At 31.3% G+C, this 23458-nt stretch overlaps 1 protein-coding gene across 2 annotated transcripts; it reads left to right on the forward strand.

The window, feature by feature from the left end:
• The first annotated feature begins 4885 nt into the window (after positions 1-4885).
• LOC129907133 (uncharacterized) lies at positions 4886-7095 on the forward strand. Of its 2 annotated transcripts, none has more exons than XM_055983204.1 (5): positions 4886-5069; positions 5132-5531; positions 5595-5697; positions 5752-6284; positions 6878-7095. In XM_055983204.1, the coding sequence occupies exons 1-5, from the start codon at positions 5007-5009 to the stop codon at positions 6985-6987; spliced, it is 1209 nt and encodes a 402-aa protein (XP_055839179.1). In that variant the 5' UTR covers positions 4886-5006; the 3' UTR covers positions 6988-7095. The 2 variants fall into 2 exon arrangements, with proteins under 2 accessions (XP_055839179.1, XP_055839180.1); XM_055983205.1 differs by having other exon boundaries at positions 5752-5922.
• Positions 7096-23458: the final 16363 nt, after the last annotated feature.

The raw sequence follows: 23458 nt of genomic DNA on the forward strand, positions 1-23458 counted from the left end.
AGTAAATATAGACTATAAAAATAAATTGATAAAAACAAAAGACAAAATCATAGAATTGCATTTTAATAATAAAGTCCCTACATCAGTTAAACTTACCGAAATAGATGTACCTGTTAAACAAGAAAAAGGACTGGGATATATAAATGAAACCATATTAGGAGATAACTTAATAATAAAAGAAGGAATTTATAATATAGACAATTATGTCATGATTGCAAATGCAGAGGTAATTGGAAGTAACACAGATTTGATCCCTTTTGAAGATAAAATGGACATTGAAAGTGTGGATTCCAAAAATTTCAAAATTATAGACGAAGATTCAGAAAATTTATCTTTCTTAAAACAAATAAGAATAAGTCATTTAAATAGTGAAGAGAAAAGAGAGATATTAAAATTAACCAAACAATATAATGATATTTTCTATGAAGAAAATACTAAACTATCGTTTACAAATGCTATTAAACATAGAATAAGAACGACAGATAACATTCCTATCCAGAGTAGAACATATCGCTACCCCTATATACATAAAGAAGAAGTTAATAGGCAAATCCAAGAAATGTTGGATAGCAAAATAATTAGGCACAGTAATTCTCCATATTCAGCCCCCATTTGGATCGTCCCTAAGAAGGTTGACGCCAGCGGAAAATCAAAGTGGAGAATGGTGATCGATTACAGAAAACTTAATCAAGTAACTGTAGATGACAAATATCCGATCCCGAATATTGACGAAATTTTAGAAAAACTTGGCAGAAGTCAATACTTCACCACACTGGATCTTGCAAAGGGATTTCATCAGATTGAAATTCACGAAGATGATATTCATAAAACTGCTTTTAGCGTCGAAAATGGCCACTATGAGTTTCTCCGTATGCCATTCGGATTAAAAACAGCTCCAGCCACGTTTCAGAGGCTGATGAATGAAGCGTTAGGTGATTATATAAATAAAATCTGTCTCGTGTATATGGATGATGTAATTGTGTTCTCTACTTCATTACAAGAACACATTGATTCATTAAAGAAAATATTCAAACGCTTAAGAGAAGTAAATTTAAAAGTACAAATGGACAAATCGGAATTTCTTAAGAAAGAAACCGAATTTCTTGGCCATGTTGTTACCCCTGAAGGCATAAAACCCAATCCAAAAAAGATTGAGTGCATAAAGAAATATCCCATACCAAAAACCGCTAAAGAAATTAAACAATTTCTAGGTTTAACCGGTTACTACCGGAAATTTATTAAAGATTATTCTAAGATTGCTAAACCTATGACATTATATTTAAAAAATGATGCTAAGATAAATATTTTAAATCCAGAATACATTAAGGCCTTTGAAACACTTAAAACTCTCATTACTAACGATCCAATTTTAGTTTATCCGGATTTTTCCAAACCCTTTACTTTGACCACTGATGCTAGCAATTTTGCTATAGGCGCTGTCCTATCGCAAGACGACCGTCCCGTTTCATTTGGTAGCCGTACTTTAAACGAACACGAGATAAATTATAGTACGATAGAAAAAGAATTGTTAGCTATCGTATGGGCCACTAAGTATTATAGACCTTACTTATTTGGTAGAAAATTTATAATCGAAACCGACCATAAACCTCTAACATGGCTCTTCTCAATAAAAGAACCTAATTCTAAACTTATAAGATGGAGATTGAGACTATCTGAATTCGATTTCAAAATAATATATAAAAAGGGAACTCTTAACAGCAATGCTGATTAGCAACTCGAATTAAACATTTAAAAGTATTTGATAGGAATCGATGTACGATACATTTAAAAAACTTGGATGAACAATATGCCATAATATTGTTAAAAAATCATTTTAAACCTAATGGTTTAAATGCAATTCTCATTGAAGATGATCAATTTTATAATATCTTTGAAAAAGCTTTTCAAGATAACTTCTCAAACAATGATAAATTTAAAATTATTCGGTGTTTTCAACTGTTAGAAGATGTAACAGATGAAAATAAACTAGCAGAAATAATAGAGAAAGAACATTTAAGAAATAATCATAGAGGTATAACAGAAGTATACAAAGAAATAAAATTAAGTTATTTCAACCCAAAACTGCTTAAAAGAATAACACAATATATAAACAACTGCGATGTGTGTAATATTGAAAAATACGTAAGAAACCCTCCTAAGCCGTTATTTAAAATTACGGAAACTCCAGAAAAACCGCATGAAATAATCCATATAGACGTATTCTATACCTTAGAAAAGTCACTATTTTTAACTATAATAGACAAATTCACAAAGCACGCTTGTGCAATCAAAATTTCTAGTAGAACGTGGATAGAATTTAAAAGAGCTCTTTCTTACTATTTTAGCCAATTCGGAAAAGTAAGAACAATTATAGTAGATAATGAACTGGGATTTAAAGCAATTCCCATGAAAGAATATCTAGAACATTGTAACGTAGAAATCCATTATACATCCAACAGCAACCACACATCAAACTCTGACGTTGAAAGATTACACAATACTATTAACGAACATATCCGACTTCTTAAACATGATGACAGAACGGAAGACGATACAACCGAAGACAAAATCTTAAAGATTATAACATATTACAATAATTCAATTCATTCTACAACAAATCGAAAACCCATAGACTTTGTTAATGGACAAATACACCAGGACGAATATAAAGACATTCATGACACCATTCTAAAGAAAAAACAAAAAGTCATAGACAAACTAAACGAAAACCGACAAGACGAAACTCTAGAAAGTGGAGAGAACTTTATAAAGGAAATTAGAGGAGGAAAAAACCATACAAAATACAGAAAACTTAATACGCAAAAGATAGATGAAGACCATGTTATTGATTTAAAAAATCAAAATAAGTATTATAGAACTCATATTAAATCAAGAAAAAAATATCAAACATAGACGAACCAACAACGAAATATAACTCATAATTTATTTACAGGAAATAAAGATGACTGCACTAAAATGGAATTCAATACCCATATTGCTCATGATATTGACCATATTTTGTTATGGTCAAGACATACAAATTACTGACCTCAACAACAACAACGGACATATAACAATAAATCTGGGAGAAATTAAAATATTTAAAAATTACGTAAAGGTACTTCATATAATTAATATTACAGAATTCGAGACTACTAAGGAACATATACATAACAACATTTTAAAACTAGAAGACAAAACAGAATTATTAGGACCTATGTTCATGACATTAAAACAAAATCTTTTACTTCTAACTGCAAAAATTCAAAATATTAAACCGCATTTCAAAACCAAGAGAGCACTCGTAAATATTTTAGGCACAGGACTAAAATATATTGCAGGCACGATGGACCAAGAAGATGAGGTCCAAATTAAAGAGAAACTTAATCAATTAAATTCCGAAAATAAGAAACTTATTAATGAAAATAATAAACAAGTTATCATAAATAAGTTGCTGACAGAACAAATTACTAATGTTACGAACCACATTAATAAACAACAAAAATCAATAGAAACTTACCTAAACACATACAACCAAAAACTAATAGGAACAATACAAACAATCGAAACCGAACTTGAAATAATGCAATACTTATATCAGATAAACAACAACATTTTACTCCTCAGAAACCACATTGACGACATAGAGCAAATTTTATTTTCAAGTAAACTAGGAATCTTAACTAGAAACATTTTGAGTCCAGAAGAACTAGCTTTAGTTCCGGACATAGAAAACTTAGCAGAAATCAAGCTAACCGTTGCAACATATCAAGACCAAATTATTATCATATTACTACTTCCACAAATATCTGATCATAGATTTTCTCAAATAGCTATAGAACCACTTTCGGATAAAGAGAACATGGCGGTGATGTTCAAATTTAAGAAGGTCCTGTTAGATGAAGATAACAATATTTTTGAATTTCCTGTAAAAGACAATATAAAAAGAAATCTCGTCGAAATTTCGGATGAATATTGTATTCATCAAATATTTAAACCTAGAAAAATAATTGAAACATGTAATAAAATGAAATCAAACACATCAGAAATTAAAGAAATAACAACAGGTATAATACTGTTAAAAAATATAAAAGAAACACAAATTATTCAAAACTGTAATAAACAAAATATAATATTGAAAGGAAATTATCTAATAAAATTTCAAAATTGTAAGTTGAACATTAAAAATGTAACTTATCAAAACTTTATTAAATCTATTCATGACAAATTTGTTTTGCCAAATTTCTTCATTAAAGTTAGTAAAAATAAAACTATACCTCAATTAAATATTGAAGAATTATATCTCAAACATATTCAAAATAGAGAAATAATACAAGAAATAAAAAAAAATAATGTAACTTTTAACATCACATCATTAGCTTCAAATATTTTCATGATATTGTTTTTTTGTATTGTAATTAGTCTTTTAATAAAACACAAAATGCAAAATAAATCAAAAGTAAAAATTTCGTCGGAGCCTCAATCTGACGGTGGGGGTGTTACACATGCCTCCAATAAAAATATCATTTAATAAACAAGTTCATTGCACTTTGCAACGAACTACATATTAATGTTACAAATATCAATTATTCCTAGAATTTTGCATTTTATTTTCCATTCACACAATTTATAATAATTATTCTAAGAAATATTTTATTTCAACATGTGAATGCAATCTTGCACATTGTTAATGCAAGCTTGCATATCACACGTTGAAAACCGAAGTATAACGAACAATAAAATTAAATACAAATGTTAGTCTTAAGATAGATTCCGAATTGAACAAATAAAAATTATTTTTTTAAATTTCAATTTTGATAAAATTATTACTCTTAAGCTCACAAAATTGATCAAATAAAATGAACTCTGACAATTTAAATATAATTTTAATTCATAAACAAAAAACAGAGTAATATATAAAAGTTTTACAAAGCTTCTTCCTCTTTGAGACACCAAATACAAGAAAAAAACGACTTCGAAGCATCCAGATAGCTAAATTGGTAAAGATGAGAAAAGAGATTTTTGATGAAATAGAAAAACTCAACTCCCAGAGGACCATTTGGACAAAGGTTAGCTTTTTGTAATTAAAAAATACGAAACAAATATTGATAAACATAAATATATTATGCAGATACGTACCAGCACATTCTGGGAAGAAGAAGTTATGCAAAACAATAATGAACATTTTAAGCAACACTTTAGAATGTCTCGGGATACCTTCGAAGTTCTATGCAATGAAGTCAGAAACTTAGAGAAGCACGACACACGTTACAGGAAGTCTATTCCACTGAGAAAAAGAGTAGCCATAGCTATCTATACTCTTGGCTCATCTGCGGAGTATAGAACCATTTCGGCTCTTTTTGGTGTAGGCATATCGACAGTTTATATTATCTTAAAAACTTTTTGTAAAGAAGCCTGGCGTGTCCTTCACCCTAAATATCTATGTGCTTATCCACTCACTTCAGACATTATAAAAGAAAATGTAGATGGCTTTCAAAAGCTTGGTTTCCCCCAATGTTTTGGAGCTATAGGTAAAGAAAAACATGTTTTATATGTACCTACTCAATTATTTATTAACACTATTGTTTTTCCAGATGGTTGTCATATAGAGATTCAACCCCCTTCACAAGATGCTGTCGATTATTATAATTATAAAGGATGGTACTCGATGGTTTTATTGGCTATAGTTGATTATCGGTTAGAATGATTGTACACAATGGTTATGATTTTTTTTAATAGATCTCATTATAGCTATAGATTCCTTTACATAAACGTTGGAAGTCCGGGCCGCTGCAATGATTCTCAAATTTTTGAAAATTCATATGTTAAAGAACAGCACCAACAACCAATTCTTAAAGAAATGTCGAAGAATCTTTGCGGTGTAGATATTCCTGTTTTACTTCTCGGAGATTCAGCATTCAGGTTATCTGAATATTTAATGAAGCCGTATCCTTTTAATACCACAGCAACAGAAGCAGAAAAAAATTTTAACTATGTTCTTTCGAAATGCCGAAGAGTAGTTGAAAATTCTTTTGGTCATCTTAAAGCAAGGTTTAGAAGATTAGGAAAAGGTCTCGATAACCGCATCGACAACAGTACATTGATAATCAAAACAGCTTGTGTTTTACACAATTTCTTGAACGTTTTTAATGACGACATAAATATTCAGTGGTTGCAAAATGCAAATAATACTCTAGAGAGAGAACAACCTGAAAATATTACCCAAAGAGATGACTTTCTACCAACGCCTTCAATTATACGAAACGCTATCACCATGCATTTAGGTAACAATACTCATAGTTATTTTTCGCCTCAAACATGTGTAGGTATATCTTCACTCACTTCCACAATGTCTTTCTTAATTCTTAAGGCTTAACTACATACACCACTTTTTGAAAAAGTACAAAAGTGAAAATATTTTTTTTCTCGCTAGCGCAATTGTTTTGTGAAAAAGAGTATACAAATTGTTTTTTAGACCAAAAAATAAGCTTTCTACATCATTAGTTTTAATTTTCCAGCCCGAAAAACTACACAAAAATGCATTTGAAAATTTTCACTTTTGTACTTTTTGAGCCAATGTAGTTATACCTTTATTTAAATCCTGAAAACAAATCCTGAAAACCACATTCAATTCAAACTAACACAATCAAAGATTATGAAACCATTATTTTTAGTTACTATAATTATTTATTTTTTCGTAAAATGTCAAGTACAGATGCATTGAACTTTTTTGCATCAGCAACAAACTCTTTAAAGCATGCAAGTTTTTCTTCTTCAATTCTTAATGATTTTTGTGATTCCTCTTTACTGTGTTTTAGAAGCTCTTCATCAATAGCCTTTAGTTTTTCACCACATATTTTTCTTTTTTTTGCTTTAGATGTGGATGCACCCTCATCAGGCGATGGAGATAATGGGTTTTCTTTGTTGGAGCATTCTGAATACTCATGGTCCTCTATCACCGTGATAATGATGAAACTGCAGCCGTAGACCCACTTGAATTGGAAATGGACTCTGAAAGAATATAAAATAGAGTGTGTAATGTATTTACATACATGAATTTTGTTAAAATTATAATTTTACCTGAAGGACGACTGTCTTCCACAACAAACTCTAAATTGTGTATCCGGTGTCCTCCAAGAATGCTGTGTACTTTATTGTATAAAGCCCATTCGGATGGGGAACCTCCGGATGGACCAATGATTTGTTTTTCCTTCCTGGAAATTAAAGATTAATAGGCTATTGATTATGTCGAAAAAAACAGGGTAATAAGGAACTAAGACGTTCACGGGTTTTTATTGCAGGAATCGTTCAATGGGTTATAAAAGAAGATAAAACCGCGGAGTGCTATTAAATGAGAGGGTGGAAACTGAAGATAGGGGTGCAAAAGCCCCCTTTTTGGTTTTTTCAATATACCTCGTAAACCAAGCAAAATTTTGATATATTGTCTACACAACTTTTAGTAGAGAATTAAATTTCAAATTGGAATAATGTTTTTTAAAAATATCAAAAAAAATTTCCATACCAAAATAGTCGAAACAATCATAAAAAAAATATCAAAAAAATCGATTTTTTGAGATTTTTTGCTTTTTTAGTTGTACATTTTTTTTGGGTTGAGATAGACATAAGCATTGTTCTAAAGAAAAAAAGAAGATTAAATTTCCTTCAAAATGCTGTACTCACTAAATTTTTTCATTGAAATTGACCAAAGTATGGCCATTTTAATATATCGTTTTTCGCATTTTTAGTTTTACTTAAGTAAAACAGAAACATTTGAGGGGAAAGTACGATTACTTAAGCACCAAGAACTGATAATGAGACTTTGTAGAAGGGTTAAATACAATCATTGTTTACTATGGGAGGGAGGGTCAATGTCCCCCCGTTTTGGAGGGAGGGGCAATTTTCTAAAAAAAATACTTAAAATTAAAAAAAATTATTAAAAAACAACGGCAACACTTACAGTTTTGATTGATACTTTTTTCAAAAGCTAGAATTATAATCTTAATATTAATTTTAAAATTAAGTTATTTTAATCAATTCTTTTTGAAATAAACGAGTGATTCCGATAAAGAAAGTATTTTGTCTATTTTTCAATTTTCTCAAAAAGTAGAAGGCATAGGAACATTATGATTTTCATGATTTGATAAGAAATCAATTAAGGCAGTTTACTTTGTCGTATTGAAGTCCACAGTCTTTGTGAAAATTGTACTCAATGTGCTTTTTAAACATTTTTTTTACAAGTTTTGACTTTGAAATCGGGTATTTCAAAAAGAATTGATTAAAATAACTTCATTTTAAAGTTAATATAAATTTTATAATTCTAGCTTTTGAAAAAAGTATCAATCAAAACTGTAAGTGTTGCCGTTGTTTTTTAATAATTTTTTTTAATTTTAAGTATTTTTTTTAGAAAATTGCCCCTCCCTCCAAAACGGGGGGACATTGACCCTCTCTCAAATAGTAAACAATGATTGTATTTAACCCCTCTACAAAATCTCATTATCAGTTCTTAGTGCTTAAGTAATCGTACTTTCCCTCAAATGTTTCTGTTTTACTTAAGTAAAACTAAAAATACGAAAAAAAGATAGATTAAAATGGCCATATTTCGGTCAATTTTCAATGAAAAAATTTAGTGAGTACAGCATTTTGAAGGAAATTTAATCTTATTTTTTTCTTTAGAACAATGTTTATGTCTATCTCAACCCAAAAAAAATGTACAACTAAAAAAGCAAAAAATCTCAAAAAATCGATTTTTTTGATATTTTTTTTATGATTGTTTCGACTATTTTGGTATGGAAATTTTTTTTCAATTTTTAGAAAACATTATTCCAATTGGAAATTTAATTCTCTACAAAAAAATGTATAGACAATATATCAAAATTTTGCTTGGTTTACGAGGTATATTGAAAAAACCAAAAAGGGGGCTTTTGCACCCCTATCTTCAGTTTCCACCCTCTCATTTAATAGCACTCCGCGGTTTTATGTTCTTTTATAACCCATTGAACGATTCCTGCAATAAAAACTCGTGAACGTCTTAGTTCCTTTCTAAACTACATAATCAATAGCCTATAACAAACAATTTTGTATGTACATAGATATATCAAGAAAATAATGAATTTGTTCCTACTTGTATTTGGTCGTTAAATTATGGAGTTTCATTTTTATTTCCTCCGCAGAATAAGACATTGGCCGCCCCTCAAATTCCTTGGACATTTCCTTGTATATATGTCCGTTTTTTCGGCTGCCTCTGAGCTGTGGCTCAGAGGCAGCCCAAAGTTCCAACAGGAACTCTTCGTCATCAGTTCCCCACATCTTTTTTTTATGTTTTTTTTTTCTGCTCAGCCATTTTCTATAATTAAAAAGAAAAGAAATTTGATTAATTATAAAGAATATTTTGTTAATGAATAAAAAAATATTTCTTACCAGATACAAAAATCAACAAACTGCAACTGTAAAACAACTGTTATTTTTGCCTGTCAGTTCTTTTTTTTTTTTTTTGTCTGCTGTCAGTTTTTTTTTGTCTGCTGAATTTGTGCTGAATTCTTCAAAAGGTTTGTTTGGTTATTTCGTTCGGAGTTGAATGTTTTCATTTTCAGGTTTTTGGCGAGTTTAATCAAAAACTTGTGTTTTACGAAAACTTGTGGTTTATGAAAAATGTATGGAAAAACTTGTGTTTTTGATATAGGTTTTTGGGTTTTTTCACAAAAACCGCGTTTTTGGCTTGGTGTGAAAAGGCTATAACCTATCCTATGAAAAAATATTAAAGAACAAAATTTCATTCATTGATCAGGTAGGTAGTACTATGTACCTACCTTCTTTCTTAAAATGCATTCACAATCCTTTTGCATACCTACACACAATTACTCAATCGCGCCATCCAAGGAAACAAAAACAAAACTAAATTGCAAAAAAAAAACAAACAAACAAAAACAAAAAACCAATCCAAATATGTATGTAGATACTAGTACATATTCCTTATTCTTTCTTTCTCTTCTAATAGATCTTTTGTGAGTAGGTACTGAACTACTGAGTAAGTTTTTTGTGTTGTTTTTTTAATGAATCGTTCTCGTTGAGGCAGACTGACCAGCGTCAACCGTATATTCTTTTGATAGAAAGAAACAAAAAACGTGCGCCAGGAAGACTCGATACTCGAGCTACAAGGTCTACTTCTATGGACAGAAAAAAAAACACATATGTGCACAACGGGCTTGAGTTGTAATCGTATCTGAGTACTATTTTCTTTTGTGCTCTTATACTTCAAATACGACGATTTTCTGTTTGCCTTTCCATTTTTTTAATTGACAAACAATATTGCAACACCACAGATCACCTCATATTTTTATTCCTCATCTCAACCTGAACCTAGCTTATGAAAAAAATATTAGAGAAAAAAATGCATTTATTGCTCAGGTTTTTATTTTTAAATACGTCCACAATCCATCTGCACACACAAAGCTCTATTTTTCTTCCAAAAATCCCGCCTTAAAAAAGAAACAGTTAAAGCGCGATTTTGCAATGCAAAAACACAACAAGAATACAAGAACAAATTTCAGAGATACAGAAAAATAACGATTCCAACTCAAGAGTCAAGACCGATATGCCCATAATTTTTTTTCTTTTCTATCCATACAAAAAGATCTTCTCGCTCTGTCTCAGGCAGAGCCGTGAAAACACATGATACTCATGGTATAAAAAGACAAGGTATGATCATTAGAGCCGCCATCTTACAAAATGGGGTAATAAGGTTTTGACGTTTGGCATGTGGCAAAGTCAAAAGCAACAACAATTTCCAAGATAAATTTGTTTACAACAACAATTTCAATGGGCTGGGCTGTCAAAACCTTAAGTAGCCATAAGTTTTGACAGTTCTCGATACTGAGTTCTTTCTAATGATCATACCTTCTCTTTTTATACCATGCATGATACTCACTCTCAAAGACCACGTAAAAGAGAATCAGAGAATAAATAATCAAAATTCCAAAGAGAAATAAAAGCATTTTAAAATTTTTAATTGAAAAGAGCTTTTTTAAAAGCTCTTCATAGTGGTGATCATAAACAAAAAATACCAAGACTGGAAACTCGGCGGTCAACTGACGTTTGCCTACAAGCTGCGAGGTGTGGTGAATTTCGTGAACTTATCGTTGTGTTCGTGTCCGATGTGTGGTGGTGTGGTCGTGAATCTATAAATGTGTGCGTGTTAACGTCATTTACCAACGTGGTGGCTTTCACATATATTCACAGACAACACTGTACACAAAAGGGTTTTGGGGGGAAAGACGTACGAAAGTTTCCAGTCTTGGTATTTTTTGTTTATGCTTGAGAGTCTTATAGCCCTTCAAGCAAACAGGTCCGACCTCGGTCCGAATCCGCTCCGCCTGAGGCGGAGCTGAGTCCGACTTCGGATCAGAAACTGGTCCGAAGGCGGCTCAAATTAGTATGGAAATTATAATCACCGCGAAGTCGATTGCATATGTATTGGTGTGGTGAAAATCTCCATTCCGAGAAAACGGAGCCGAAGGCGGACCTGAGCCGGAGCAGCGAAAACCTACCAGAAAGAGGAATAAGAAAGGGATGACATTTCGCATTTGCGACCAAAAAAAGAACAAGATTTATTTTTTTTTTTCATTGAAACTGTTTTATTTTTTATTTTATTTTGGCAAACGAAATTTTCACAATAAATACAATATAAAATACAATACATTTTTTTTCATTTTATTTCATTTGATGCTGCTGCTGTTGTTGGTGTTTTTTTAGATACCCAATCGCATGTTTCACCTTCTAGATTCTTCTTCATTAGAGATTACATCTACAACACAAGAAGAAACAACATTTTAACCCAAACACTTTGAGCGATATATACAACATACCTTTTTTTGTTTCCATATTGTTTATAATTTGATATTGTTTATAATTATACTAATATTATAATAACAACGACACGAGACACGACGCGACGCGACTATACACTTCAACGAAACATAACAAAATGACGCTTTTGTTCTTGTTGGCTATGTCTGTTTCACTTTTTTTTCCATTTCTCACTTTCCACCACGATTCTCGTTCGACTTTGTGTTCATACACAAAAAGTTGCAAGTGTGTGAGTGCAACCCCGCTTTTCTCGGTCGGAGGTCGGACTGTCTTTTCTGGACTCCGTTTTCTTGCTTGAAGGGAGATGACGAACATGACGATGAAGTTGTTGATGTTGATGATGTTGGTGTTGTTGATGTTGATGATTTTGGTGTTGTTGATGTTGCAATAGCTGAAGATTTTGATGGTGGATTAATAGCATAAGTTGATGTTTTAATGGGCGATTCTGAAGGTGATGTTAGTTTCTTTGTCTGTTTATGTAAAGGTGTGAGAGCGCCATTTGCTCTTTTTAAAAAATTTCATCTTCGGAGATGATAATGACCCAGTTTTCCTAATGTTGTCATTTTTGGATTTGGGTGGAATATCCTTAGTTGTAGATAAAGCGATAGGTGCTCTTTAATATAAGCAACCGCGTCAATAAGTTTATCAATTTTTATTTCCAAGCAATTAATATCTGCTCTCAAAATTTCCATATTGAAAGTTTATGTTTTTGGATTATAAAAATAATTTCTTGAAATTTTTTTTTTTTATGTTTCTGTACAGGTATTTTTGATCCAGACTGTACGTTTACAAGTTGGTTGTGTTATTCGTTGATGTGGTGAAGTTGAAATAACAAAAGTTAAATTGGTTTGTGTATTTGGTAAAGGTGAAATTCGTTATGTGATGAAACGTCGGTAGAGTAAAGCAGCTTTCCACAGATGATCGTATCAAAGTAGTTGTAAACAAAAAAGAAACAAGAAGGTGCCGTTTGTATAGTCTCTGTATTGAAGAACGGCAGAAAATACACTAAAATTGTACTCACCGGGAGGGGAGACAAGAAATATGTTGAATAAAAAATATCCGTTGAGAGAGAATTATAAAATTTTTATGATGATGATTATTTTAATAAAAACTTGGTAACAATTAGATATCTAGAAGTTAGATTAATAAGATAGCACGGATTTATTTAAAATCAAAAATTTTTTTTACATTAAAATAAATAAAAGAAAGCAGAGCAAAACAATAACACAACCAGGCAGTGCCGGATTAGCCTCAAGGCAAACTAGGCAGCTGCCTAGGGGCCCCACTTCAGCTAGGGGCCCCTCACCCTGACAACGAACAAACAAAATTTCTTGGAAAAGTATCTTCAATAAAAAACAGCATTACATTGTATTTGAAAAAATAAGAAAAAAGAACAACAAAAAAAAAAAGAAGAATAAAAAAACTTTTGCAAATCATAAAAACATTAGCCCCGTTCCATTGGAGGTGGTTAGTCATGAGTAGATCTAGTACCTACTATAAATAACACAATCTTCTACTCGCGGAGATAGGAATGTGTAGTTGTTGAACTAGATTTCTACTCACGAGTAAACTACCACCTTCAATATAATATGTATGCATGTGTTTATAATGAATTATGACTCCCATCCCATCCTGAAGGGCCCAACCCAGCGATGCCGGATTGAGGGATTTTTTTTCGGGATTTTTGATTAGGGAAAACGGAAAAATCAACCCAGAAAATGGGAATACAGTCAGCTCAAAATATATCACGTTTTAATAAAAAAGTTCTTTTTACAAAATCAAAATTCATCATATTCATATAACAAATTAAAAAAAAATACTTCTTCCCATGTGCTCCAACCTTAATATTTAAACTGTAAATCTCTTCTTAAAAAAAAAAATATTAATATTACTTGTGTATTCGAATATAATTCCAACGACATCGAACCACAGTTTAGTAACGAGGTGGTGCCATTCAAAATCTTCATGTTGCAATCAGATACGTCAGAAAATGTGAGACTGTGCACGCAGAGAAGTTACTCAAATTGATATTAGATTTAATCAAATCACGGAATTGGTTTGTATATCATTTTTTAGATAACTTTATTGTTAATAAATCTTACCTATGTCATTTTTTGTTTATTTGAACAACAATGTAGCTATTCAATAAAAACGATACCAATCTCTTTTCCAAGATGGCGGCTGCTCCCGACCTCCTATCATCCAAACAAATTAACTTTTATGATAAGGACAACCTGTGTTTCGCATGAAAAAAATATTGTAACGTGAAAAAATCTGATTTCATGCCCATATTTTGACTAATTTGCCTGGGCTATAATAATAGTATCAAAATTAAAACTTTTTGGTATGATTTCTCTCTCCAGTTTTATAATGAAACCGTAATGCCGACTTATCACGAGTCGATTTTCGCCGTGCGGCGAAGCTTTTCGGCGTCAGTCGAGTCGTGTGAAGGTAAGCCGCACGCGACTAAAGTGATAATCCCCATACTACTTTAGCCGTGGCTAAAACCGACTCGTGAAAAATCATCATATTAATATTTTCTAATAACTTATCGTTAATCGAAGTTATCTGTGAAGCATCAAGTTGCTTTAATGTTGAAATATCGCTGCAATATTTATTATAGTTATTACAAAACTTTTAGTTTACGTTTATAAAATGACATGATAGGACACAGATTATAGCCGATTAGTCTTTAGTAAGTTACCTACACAAATTTCTAACTTAACTTAAAAAGAGCTTATGATATTGAAAAACCATCGGAAAAGGGCCCAAAAATTACTGTGCCTAGGGGCCCATGACATGGTTAATCCGGCACTGCAACCAGGCACTTAAAGGGCAGCGTTGTTAATTTGAAATAAACATGGATCGCGATTGCAAATTTTGCAAAAAAAAAAACTACTCGAAAGTTAGCAACAATTCAATGCAGCGGGTCATGTGGTCGTTTTTTTCATGCAAGCTGTGTTGGTGACAAACACGTATTGAATAAAGTTGAAACAAAGAGTTTAATATGTGTAATATGTATTGATTGTAAAAATGCACTAATATCATTAAATGAAAGTTTGAAAGTAGTAAAAGAAAGTGTAAGAGAGATAAATGATGAGCTAAAAAAATCAAAGTGTCAAAAAAGAAGAAGTGAAACATTCTATTAAAAATGTAAACAAATGTGAGCAACATGTTGCTAGTGAAAATAAAAAATTAGGGCGTTATGCCGAAAAATTAAAAGAAATACAAAATCATGATCCTTTTATAGTTCTTAAACCAAAAACGGGTAATCAAGATGCAAACACTACAAGAATTGCAATGATGAATAAAATTGATCCAAAAGGCAATCAAGTGTCGCAAGTCAAAAATCGAAATAATGGGGCAGTGGTGGTGGTATGTGATGATAATCAATCGGTTCAAAAGCTTAAAAGTGATTTAGAAAAAGAAATGGGTGATAATTACCAAGTTGAAATTCCAAAAGTGCGTGATTTTAAAGTAAAAATATTTGGTTTACCTAAAATATTTACAGCAGAAGAATTAATTAAGCAAATTGAAGTAAAAAATGAATATTTACAATTCGAAGATGTTATTTTTAAAGTAATTTATCAAAGCAAGGGCAGAAACATAAACATTTACTGTGCCATTATTGAAGTGAAATTCGAAGCTTTCAAGAAAATTATGCAAGAAGGCAGATTACGTATATAGTTGGGTAAATTAAGAGTGCTTGAATCGTTATATGTAAAAAGATGCTACAAGTGTTTGGGTTTTAACCATCGTTCTACTAGTTTAAATTTGGACATAAACCATAACACTTTTAGCCATAGCTGTGTATTGTATCAGCGAAAAATCGAAAACGAAAAAAGAAAATTCTTTTAGCAACCAAAAAAAGCAATAAATTGCATATATCTAAATTCACAAAGTGTTTTAAAAAATCTTGCCGAAATTGAAGTGTTAGTGTCGAGAAATAAACCCGATATAATTGTACTGTCAGAGACTTGTATAACCTGTGATATAGATAAATCTGAATATTCATTGCAAAATTATAATATAATACAGTAAAATAAGGAGAAAAAAGGGGTAAATCTCGGAATGAATGTAAGTAGAAATTTTTTTTGCTCAATATCTTCCTTTTGCCATTCTATAACATATCTCAAAAGTCTAGAAAAACCTCATGTCCACTTGTCGCGATTTCAAGGTCAAATCGCGAAATGGAGATTTTCAAAATTAGCAAAAATAGGCTATGGTATTATATACACATATGATACATGATTTCAATGTATTTTTTAATGCTGATTCCAAAAAATCTAAAATCAAGAAAATCTGACGTCTCTGGAAAAAGTTATACCTGTTTTTCATCTGTCAACTCATATTATTATAATAGTTGCAAACTTACTGCCGAAAAACCCTTAAAAGTTATGGTAGATGAACCAAATTTTGCATGAAGATTTAAGAATCCATCATTATTAAAAATCAAAACAATCCATTACAAAAAGTATATAGATATAAATACGAAATAATGGTATTTTTTGATGGAGGGGCAAATTTTTGGATATGCACTAAAGAAGATACTTGTTCATCTTAGGAATAAGTGCTAATAGGTTATATTTTTTGTTTCTATGTTTGTTTGGATATTCTATAACTTATGTCAAAAATCTAAAAAAATCTCATGTCCGCAAGTCCTAATTTTCCTGGCTTGAAGATAAGATGCAGATTTTAAAAAAATTGAAAAACTACACTTCAGATATTTGTGTTAGATCAACATGAATGAGGTGCATTGCTTTTCAGGGATTGTCAGATTGATTTGTTTATGGATTTTGTTTGAATCGGCGTTAAAAAATACCTTGAAATCATATGGGTTATGTTGGTATACATATAAGAATCTAAAGTTTTCTTATTATTTTTTTAAATCTTCACCTAACTTTAGTTTAACCTGGAAAATTAGGACTTGCGGAAATGAGATTTTTTTAGATTTTTGAGGGTAGTTAAAGAATATCCAAACAAAGATTAAAATGAAAAAATTAGCCTATTGGCACTTATTCCTAAGATGAACAAGAATCTTCTTTAGTGCATATCCTAAAATTTGCCCCTCCATCAAATAATACCATTATTTCGTAGGTATATATATTTTTTGTAATGGATTGTTTTGATATTTAATAATGATGGATTCTAAAATCTTCATGCAAAATTTGGTTCATCTACCATAACTTTTAAGGGTTTATCGGCGGCCACTGCAGAAACGCTCAACTCATCGAGCTAAAGAAAATTTCAAATGGGAAGTGGAAGAGGGCTATTAGTAGTTACGAAAACCACAGGTCTTCCCGTTCGCATCCTGGCACGATTGGCGTGGTAAAGTGCATTGTGCATCTCATAGAGTTAAAAGACAATATTGGTGTCAAATTAAAGGTGATATTGTCAGCTATCAAAATTCAGAGGTCTTCCGGGCGAAAGTCTGGCAGTTTTGTCATGCAGCCCGTTTTAAGGTTAGAAGCGATGAAAGTGAGTTTTTTCATAAAGTCTTGTTTTTTGGTATTTTGGTTTATGAGTTAAGGAGTTTTTTCACTATAAAATAAAAATAAGAGTTATTAGCATTTAAATATAAAACGATGTTTTGGAAAAAGCTTGATAGATTATTAACAATGACCCAAAGTATATGCAAAACTACGAATAATTCACGAAAAAGTCTCAAATAATACGCTGCGCCCCTTACAACTTACCGAATTAAAAGGCGAATTTAATGTCAAATTAAAGCTAATAATGTCTTTTTTTGAAAACCGGAGGTCTTCCAAGCCACATCTTGACATTTCACCACCAAACCTGGGTGAACGTTTTAAGTGAAAAACGCTCCTAACCTTAAAACAAGCTGCGTGACCCAACTTCCAATTTTTGGCTTGGAAGACCTCTGGTTTTCAAAAAAGGGCATTATTAGCTTTAATTTGAAATTAAATTCGCCTTTTAATTCGGTAAGTTGTAAGGGGCGCAGCGTTTTATTTGAGACTTTTTCGTGAATTATTCGTAGTTTTGCATATACTTTGGGTCATTGTTAATAATCTATCAAGGTTTTTCCAAAACATCGTTTTATATTTAAATGCTAATAACTCTTATTTTTATTTTATAGTGAAAAAACTCCTTAACTCATAAAACAAAATACCAAAAAACAAGACTTTATGAAAAAACGCACTTTCATCGCTTCTAACCTTAAAACGGGCTGCATGACAAAACTGCCAGACTTTCGCCCGGAAGACCTCTGAATTTTGATAGCTGACAATATCACCTTTAATTTGACACCAATATTGTCTTTTAACTCTATGAGATGCACAATGCACTTTACGACGCCAATCGTGCCAGGATGCGAATGGGAAGACCTGTGGTTTTCGTAACTACTAATAGCCCTCTTTCACTTCCCATTTGAAATTTTCTTTAGCTCAATGAGTTGAGCGTTTCTGCAGTGGCCGCCCGCTCTATTTGCAACTATTATAATAATATGAGTTGACAGATGAAAAACAGGTATAACTTTTGTCAGATTGTCTTGATTTTAGATTTTTTGGAATCAGCATTAAAAAATACATTGAAATCATGTATCATATGTGTATATAATACCATAGCCTATTTTTGCTAATTTTGAAAATCTCCATTTCGCGATTTGACCTTGAAATCGCGACAAGCGGACATGAGATTTTTCTAGACTTTTGAGATATATTATAGAATGGCAAATAGAAGATATTGAGCAAAAAAAATTTCTACTAACATTCATTCCGAGGTTAAACCCTTATTTGACTGGATAATATGATTGTTTGTGATTCAAACTCAAGACACACTGGTGGAGTATTAGTTTATTATAGGTAATTGTGAATTACAATTTGAGTCAGTCAGCACTAGGGTTCCCAACATTTTTGGTGCCGATTATAGATAGTATTTTGAGGAAAAACCGTAAAAAAATATAGTAGGGGAAAGTGGGGCACTTTTGAGCACGGGGCACATTTGAACACTGCATATAAAATTTTAGTATATCAATCTTTTTTAGAAGTAATTTGATATTTGACCCCGTCAACACGATATCCATAAATGTCAATGACTTTCCATCGTTATCTCGGCTGGCTTTCAGATTTATATGTGGAAGGTGATTTTTATAGTGGTTTTGCATTATTTCAGTTGTAAGAGTTTAAAAAAAAAAATTGGTACGTGATTTTAAAACGCAATTTAATTTTTGGTAATGGTTAATGAATTTTAAACTAAATGACAGTGAATTTTTGAATAAACATATTAATGTTAAATATTTATTCAACATTGTGTGTCGTTGACACAGTTGGGGCAGCTTTGAACAAGTATGATGGGGCACTTTTGAACATGTTCAAAACCGCCCGAGCAGTTTGTATCAGACATTTAAAGGTTTTTATTATTTGTTGGTTAATTGAATATGATATACCTAATAATCAATTTGGAGCTTTTGTATGTTCTTATTAAAAAACTAATAGTCCGGTCAATTTAGACATCCGAGGTTACATTAATTCCCAGCAAGCTGAAAATTGGTAGGATTGTTGGAAACACCATCATAAATTAAATCTAAAAAGTCCTCATCGATCCGAGGTGTGGAAAAAAATTTACGGGGGGTCAAAGGTCAAAAAAATGGGTTTTTCACGATTTTAAGCAAAACGGTAAGTCTTATCAAAAAATTTTCAATGCAAGAATTGTAGACCAGATTATTATATATAAAAAAGGTCATGACACTTTTTTTCCTAAGACCCACCGTTTCTTAGGTATAACGATTCAAAAAGTTGAAGTTGAGTTGTAATCGTCCTAATCAGGCCTATTCTGAAAAAAAACTCCTAACTGAAAAGTTCCTGAAATTTCATTATTTTTTTAGCTTGAATTTCGTTCTTCAATGGTTAAGAATATGGGGAAAGCAAAAAAAAATGGAAATTTTCGCCATTTTTCAAAATGGGGGCCCTTCTCCCGAAACCATTTCCTTGGGAATTTTTGTTTAGAATATGTCTGAATATATACAGGGTGTGCAATAGAGAATGGCTGATAGCTAGACTTATGACTGTTCTAAAAACAGATAGAAAAATGTTCTATCGCAACCAGTTCATAAAATATTGGCTTTTTTTCGTTCAGTGTATTTTAAATTTTATCATCTTATGTTTTCGTTCACTACAACCACGAATGAATGAATTTTATTTATTTCTTTTTTTTATAATTTTCTACAATAATTGTATGAGTACATTAACGCTTTAAAAACTGCAAAGCTATTGCACATTTTCGTAAAAAAAATTTTGAAATCTGTGTTTTGATGCAAAATGTAAAAAAAGTATTTTATGAAAAATTTTAAACACCTGTGGTATAAAATAAATCTATGGAAACCTAAGTGGCCAACTTTCTTAAAAATATTCTGGTCTAAGGGGAATATTTTTAAGAAAGTTGGCCACTTAGGTTTCTATAGATTTATTTTATACCACAGGTGTTTAAAATTTTTCATAAAATACTTTTTTTACATTTTGCATCAAAAAACAGATTTCAAAATTTTTTTTACGAAAATGTGCAATAGCTTTGCAGTTTTTAAAGCGTTTATGTACTCATACAATTATTGTAGAAAATTATAAAAAAAAGAAATAAATAAAATTCATTCATTCGTGGTTGTAGTGAACAAAAACATAAGATGATAAAATTTAAAATACACTGAACGAAAAAAAGCCAATATTTTATGAACTGGTTGCGATAGAACATTTTTCTATCTGTTTTTAGAACAGTCATAAGTCTAGCTATCAGCCAATTTAGGGTTGTCCATTCTCTATTGCACACCCTGTATATATTCAGACATATTCTAAACAAAAATTCCCAAGGAAATGGTTTCGGGAGAAGGGCCCCCATTTTGAAAAATGGCGAAAATTTCCATTTTTTTTTGCTTTCCCCATATTCTTAACCATTGAAGAACGAAATTCAAGCTAAAAAAATAATGAAATTTCAGGAACTTTTCAGTTAGGAGTTTTTTTTCAGAATAGGCCTGATTAGGACGATTACAACTCAACTTCAACTTTTTGAATCGTTATACCTAAGAAACGGTGGGTCTTAGGAAAAAAAGTGTCATGACCTTTTTTATATATAATAATCTGGTCTACAATTCTTGCATTGAAAATTTTTTGATAAGACTTACCGTTTTGCTTAAAATCGTGAAAAACCCATTTTTTTGACCTTTGACCCCCCGTAAATTTTTTTCCACACCTCGGATCGATGAGGACTTTTTAGATTTAATTTATGATGGTATTTCCAACAATCCTACCAATTTTCAGCTTGCTGGGAATTAATGTAACCTGACCCCCTTATTTTAGTCTAATTTGACCGGACTATAATAAAAAGTTAAGTATTATTATTTATTCATTACAACGAAACTAATACTGCTGTTCAAAAATCAAAAGTGCCCCTTCTATGTTCAAAACAGCCCCATACATGGGGCACTTTTGAACAGAAGAGCCTATATTTTTAAAACATCAAAATTCAATATAAATTATTTGTTAAACTAACCAAATGTTCTTTGAAATCGAAGTCCAATGTTACTGTTCAATGTTAGTAAACTTTACAGATCAAGAAAACGAACATATTTCGTTCAAGCAGTGGCGAAAGCAAAAAGTGTTCAAATGTGCCCCACTCTCCCCTACTTTCCAAGCAAATATAGTATTTATAAGAACATAAAGAAGTCAAGGAATTTTTGCTTAAGTTGTTGCATATTAATGTTTGTAAAACCTGTACTTTTTGCACTTATTGCATTATTCAAAAGTTTTTTGTAGACAAAAAATTATCATAATGTTTTTCACATTCAATATTTCAATTTCAATTTTAGCAGAAATGGAATATCTGATCACAGTACACATAATAATGGTAATTACAAACATTGTCAAAATTTGTTTGTCAGGTCGGCGTTTAATTTTTATATATCAATCGGAGTAACAGGAAATTTGTTTTTGTTTTTGATTATAAAATGTCATTTGAAAAAATTATAAATTGGAAAGTAACAAATTTTCCTTGTGTTTCCTGTAGAAAAAGGGTCAATAATTGTTAAAAAATTAGTTATGTGCGTTTCATCGGTAAGTTAAAACAATAACATGGTGAATAACGGTAGCTGTCACTTTTATTCAAACTGACATTGGTCGCCAAATTGTCAAAGCATAAGCTCGGAAGATATTACCTTTTTATGTGAACTGTGATATCTTAAAAAAAATTTGGGAGGTGTTTTAATTGCGTTAAAATTTAGGTTACAATTTTAACCTTGGTTAAATTTTGACACTAGCATGGTGAATAAAACAGGTTTACATGTATTCTCCTGTAGAGAAGGCTTAAATTTAACGAAGATAAAAACTTTAACCCAAATACTAACTTAATCGACACACGGCTTTAGTAGGCTAGGCTCATGGTATAAAAAGACAAGGTATGATTATTAGAGCCGCCATCTTACAAAATGGGGTAATAAGGTTTTGACGTTTGCATTTGGCAAAGTCAAAAGCAACAACAATTTCCAAGACAAATTTGTTTACAACAACAATTTCAATGGGCTGGGCTGTCAAAACCTTAAGTAGCCATAAGTTTTGACAGTTCTCGATACTGAGTTTTTTCTAATGATCATACCTTCTTTTTTTATACCATGGGCTAGGCTTAGGAGAGTTCAGATACATGGAAAATATAAAGCGATAAAGTTCAATCAACATAAGAAATATTTTTGTTATTGATTTTGTTCACCTCATTAAAATATAGTATTTTTGCGTACTATATATTTCTTTAACAGTATATGTACTATATACTATTTATAAAGCTCAAATATAGTACAATACTATACCTATATTATATTACGGTTGGGAACCCTAGTCAGCACATTTAGTATAGATTACTGTATGCGGCTAGCAACTACTGTTAAGGTATGTGTACGATAACTCGTAATGCCAGTCAGAGCGATTCACCCTGATGGCAAGAGATAACTCTGGTGCATGTACCAGAATATCTCCAAGTTATGTTTCAATTGCTCTTGTGTCTCACAAGAAGTATTATTACTGATTTGTTTTTGACCCCTTACCTCTGGTGGGGGGAAGTCGTAATAAATCGATAATACCTTTTTGACGTTGAGAATTCAAGTCTCTTTATTATAAAATTAAAATTCCTTATATACTAACAGTAATTCGATTAAACCTATAAAAATGAAATTCAGCAATAAAATATAAAATTTTAAAGTGTGTCATTTAACCAAGCGCAGTGTAATTGTGTAATACCTAAAGTGCAAGTGTGCAAAATATACATTTAATAATAATAAAAGGTGAATGACATGAAAGTGCAGTGTCAGTAAAATGAGTTTAGTGTGCTTAAAAATAATTGTGTAATTTGCAGTGTTTTGTGTTTTGTGATTGCACTAGGTCAGTTGTGTTTTGTGTATGGAATATAAACATACTCCTTGCCTGGAACTATTGTTTCTCGATATCTCTTTGCAATAATTGTAGTTCATTTGAGTTCCCTTCAAACGATGTTACATAGTGTATGGGTTGAGCTGGATTTTTGTTCGTGTTTATTATTTCTGTTAAGTTGGTTGTTGGGATATAGGATACTCGTGTGAGACTGGTGTAGACATCATGTCCCTGAA

This window comes from Episyrphus balteatus, chromosome 1, assembly GCF_945859705.1.
Source record: "Episyrphus balteatus chromosome 1, idEpiBalt1.1, whole genome shotgun sequence".
NCBI classification, from domain to species: Eukaryota; Metazoa; Arthropoda; class Insecta; order Diptera; family Syrphidae; genus Episyrphus; species Episyrphus balteatus.

Bases quoted from the DNA above. Each gene is read 5' to 3' on its own strand.
- LOC129907133 (XM_055983204.1), top strand. From the start codon at position 5,007: ATGAGAAAAGAGATTTTTGATGAAATAGAAAAACTCAACTCCCAGAGG. The intron at 5,070-5,131 runs GTTAGCTTTTTG...TATATTATGCAG, and splicing joins AGAGGACCATTTGGACAAAG to ATACGTACCAGCACATTCTG. The intron at 6,285-6,877 runs GTAACAATACTC...TTTTTGCTTTAG, and splicing joins CGCTATCACCATGCATTTAG to ATGTGGATGCACCCTCATCA.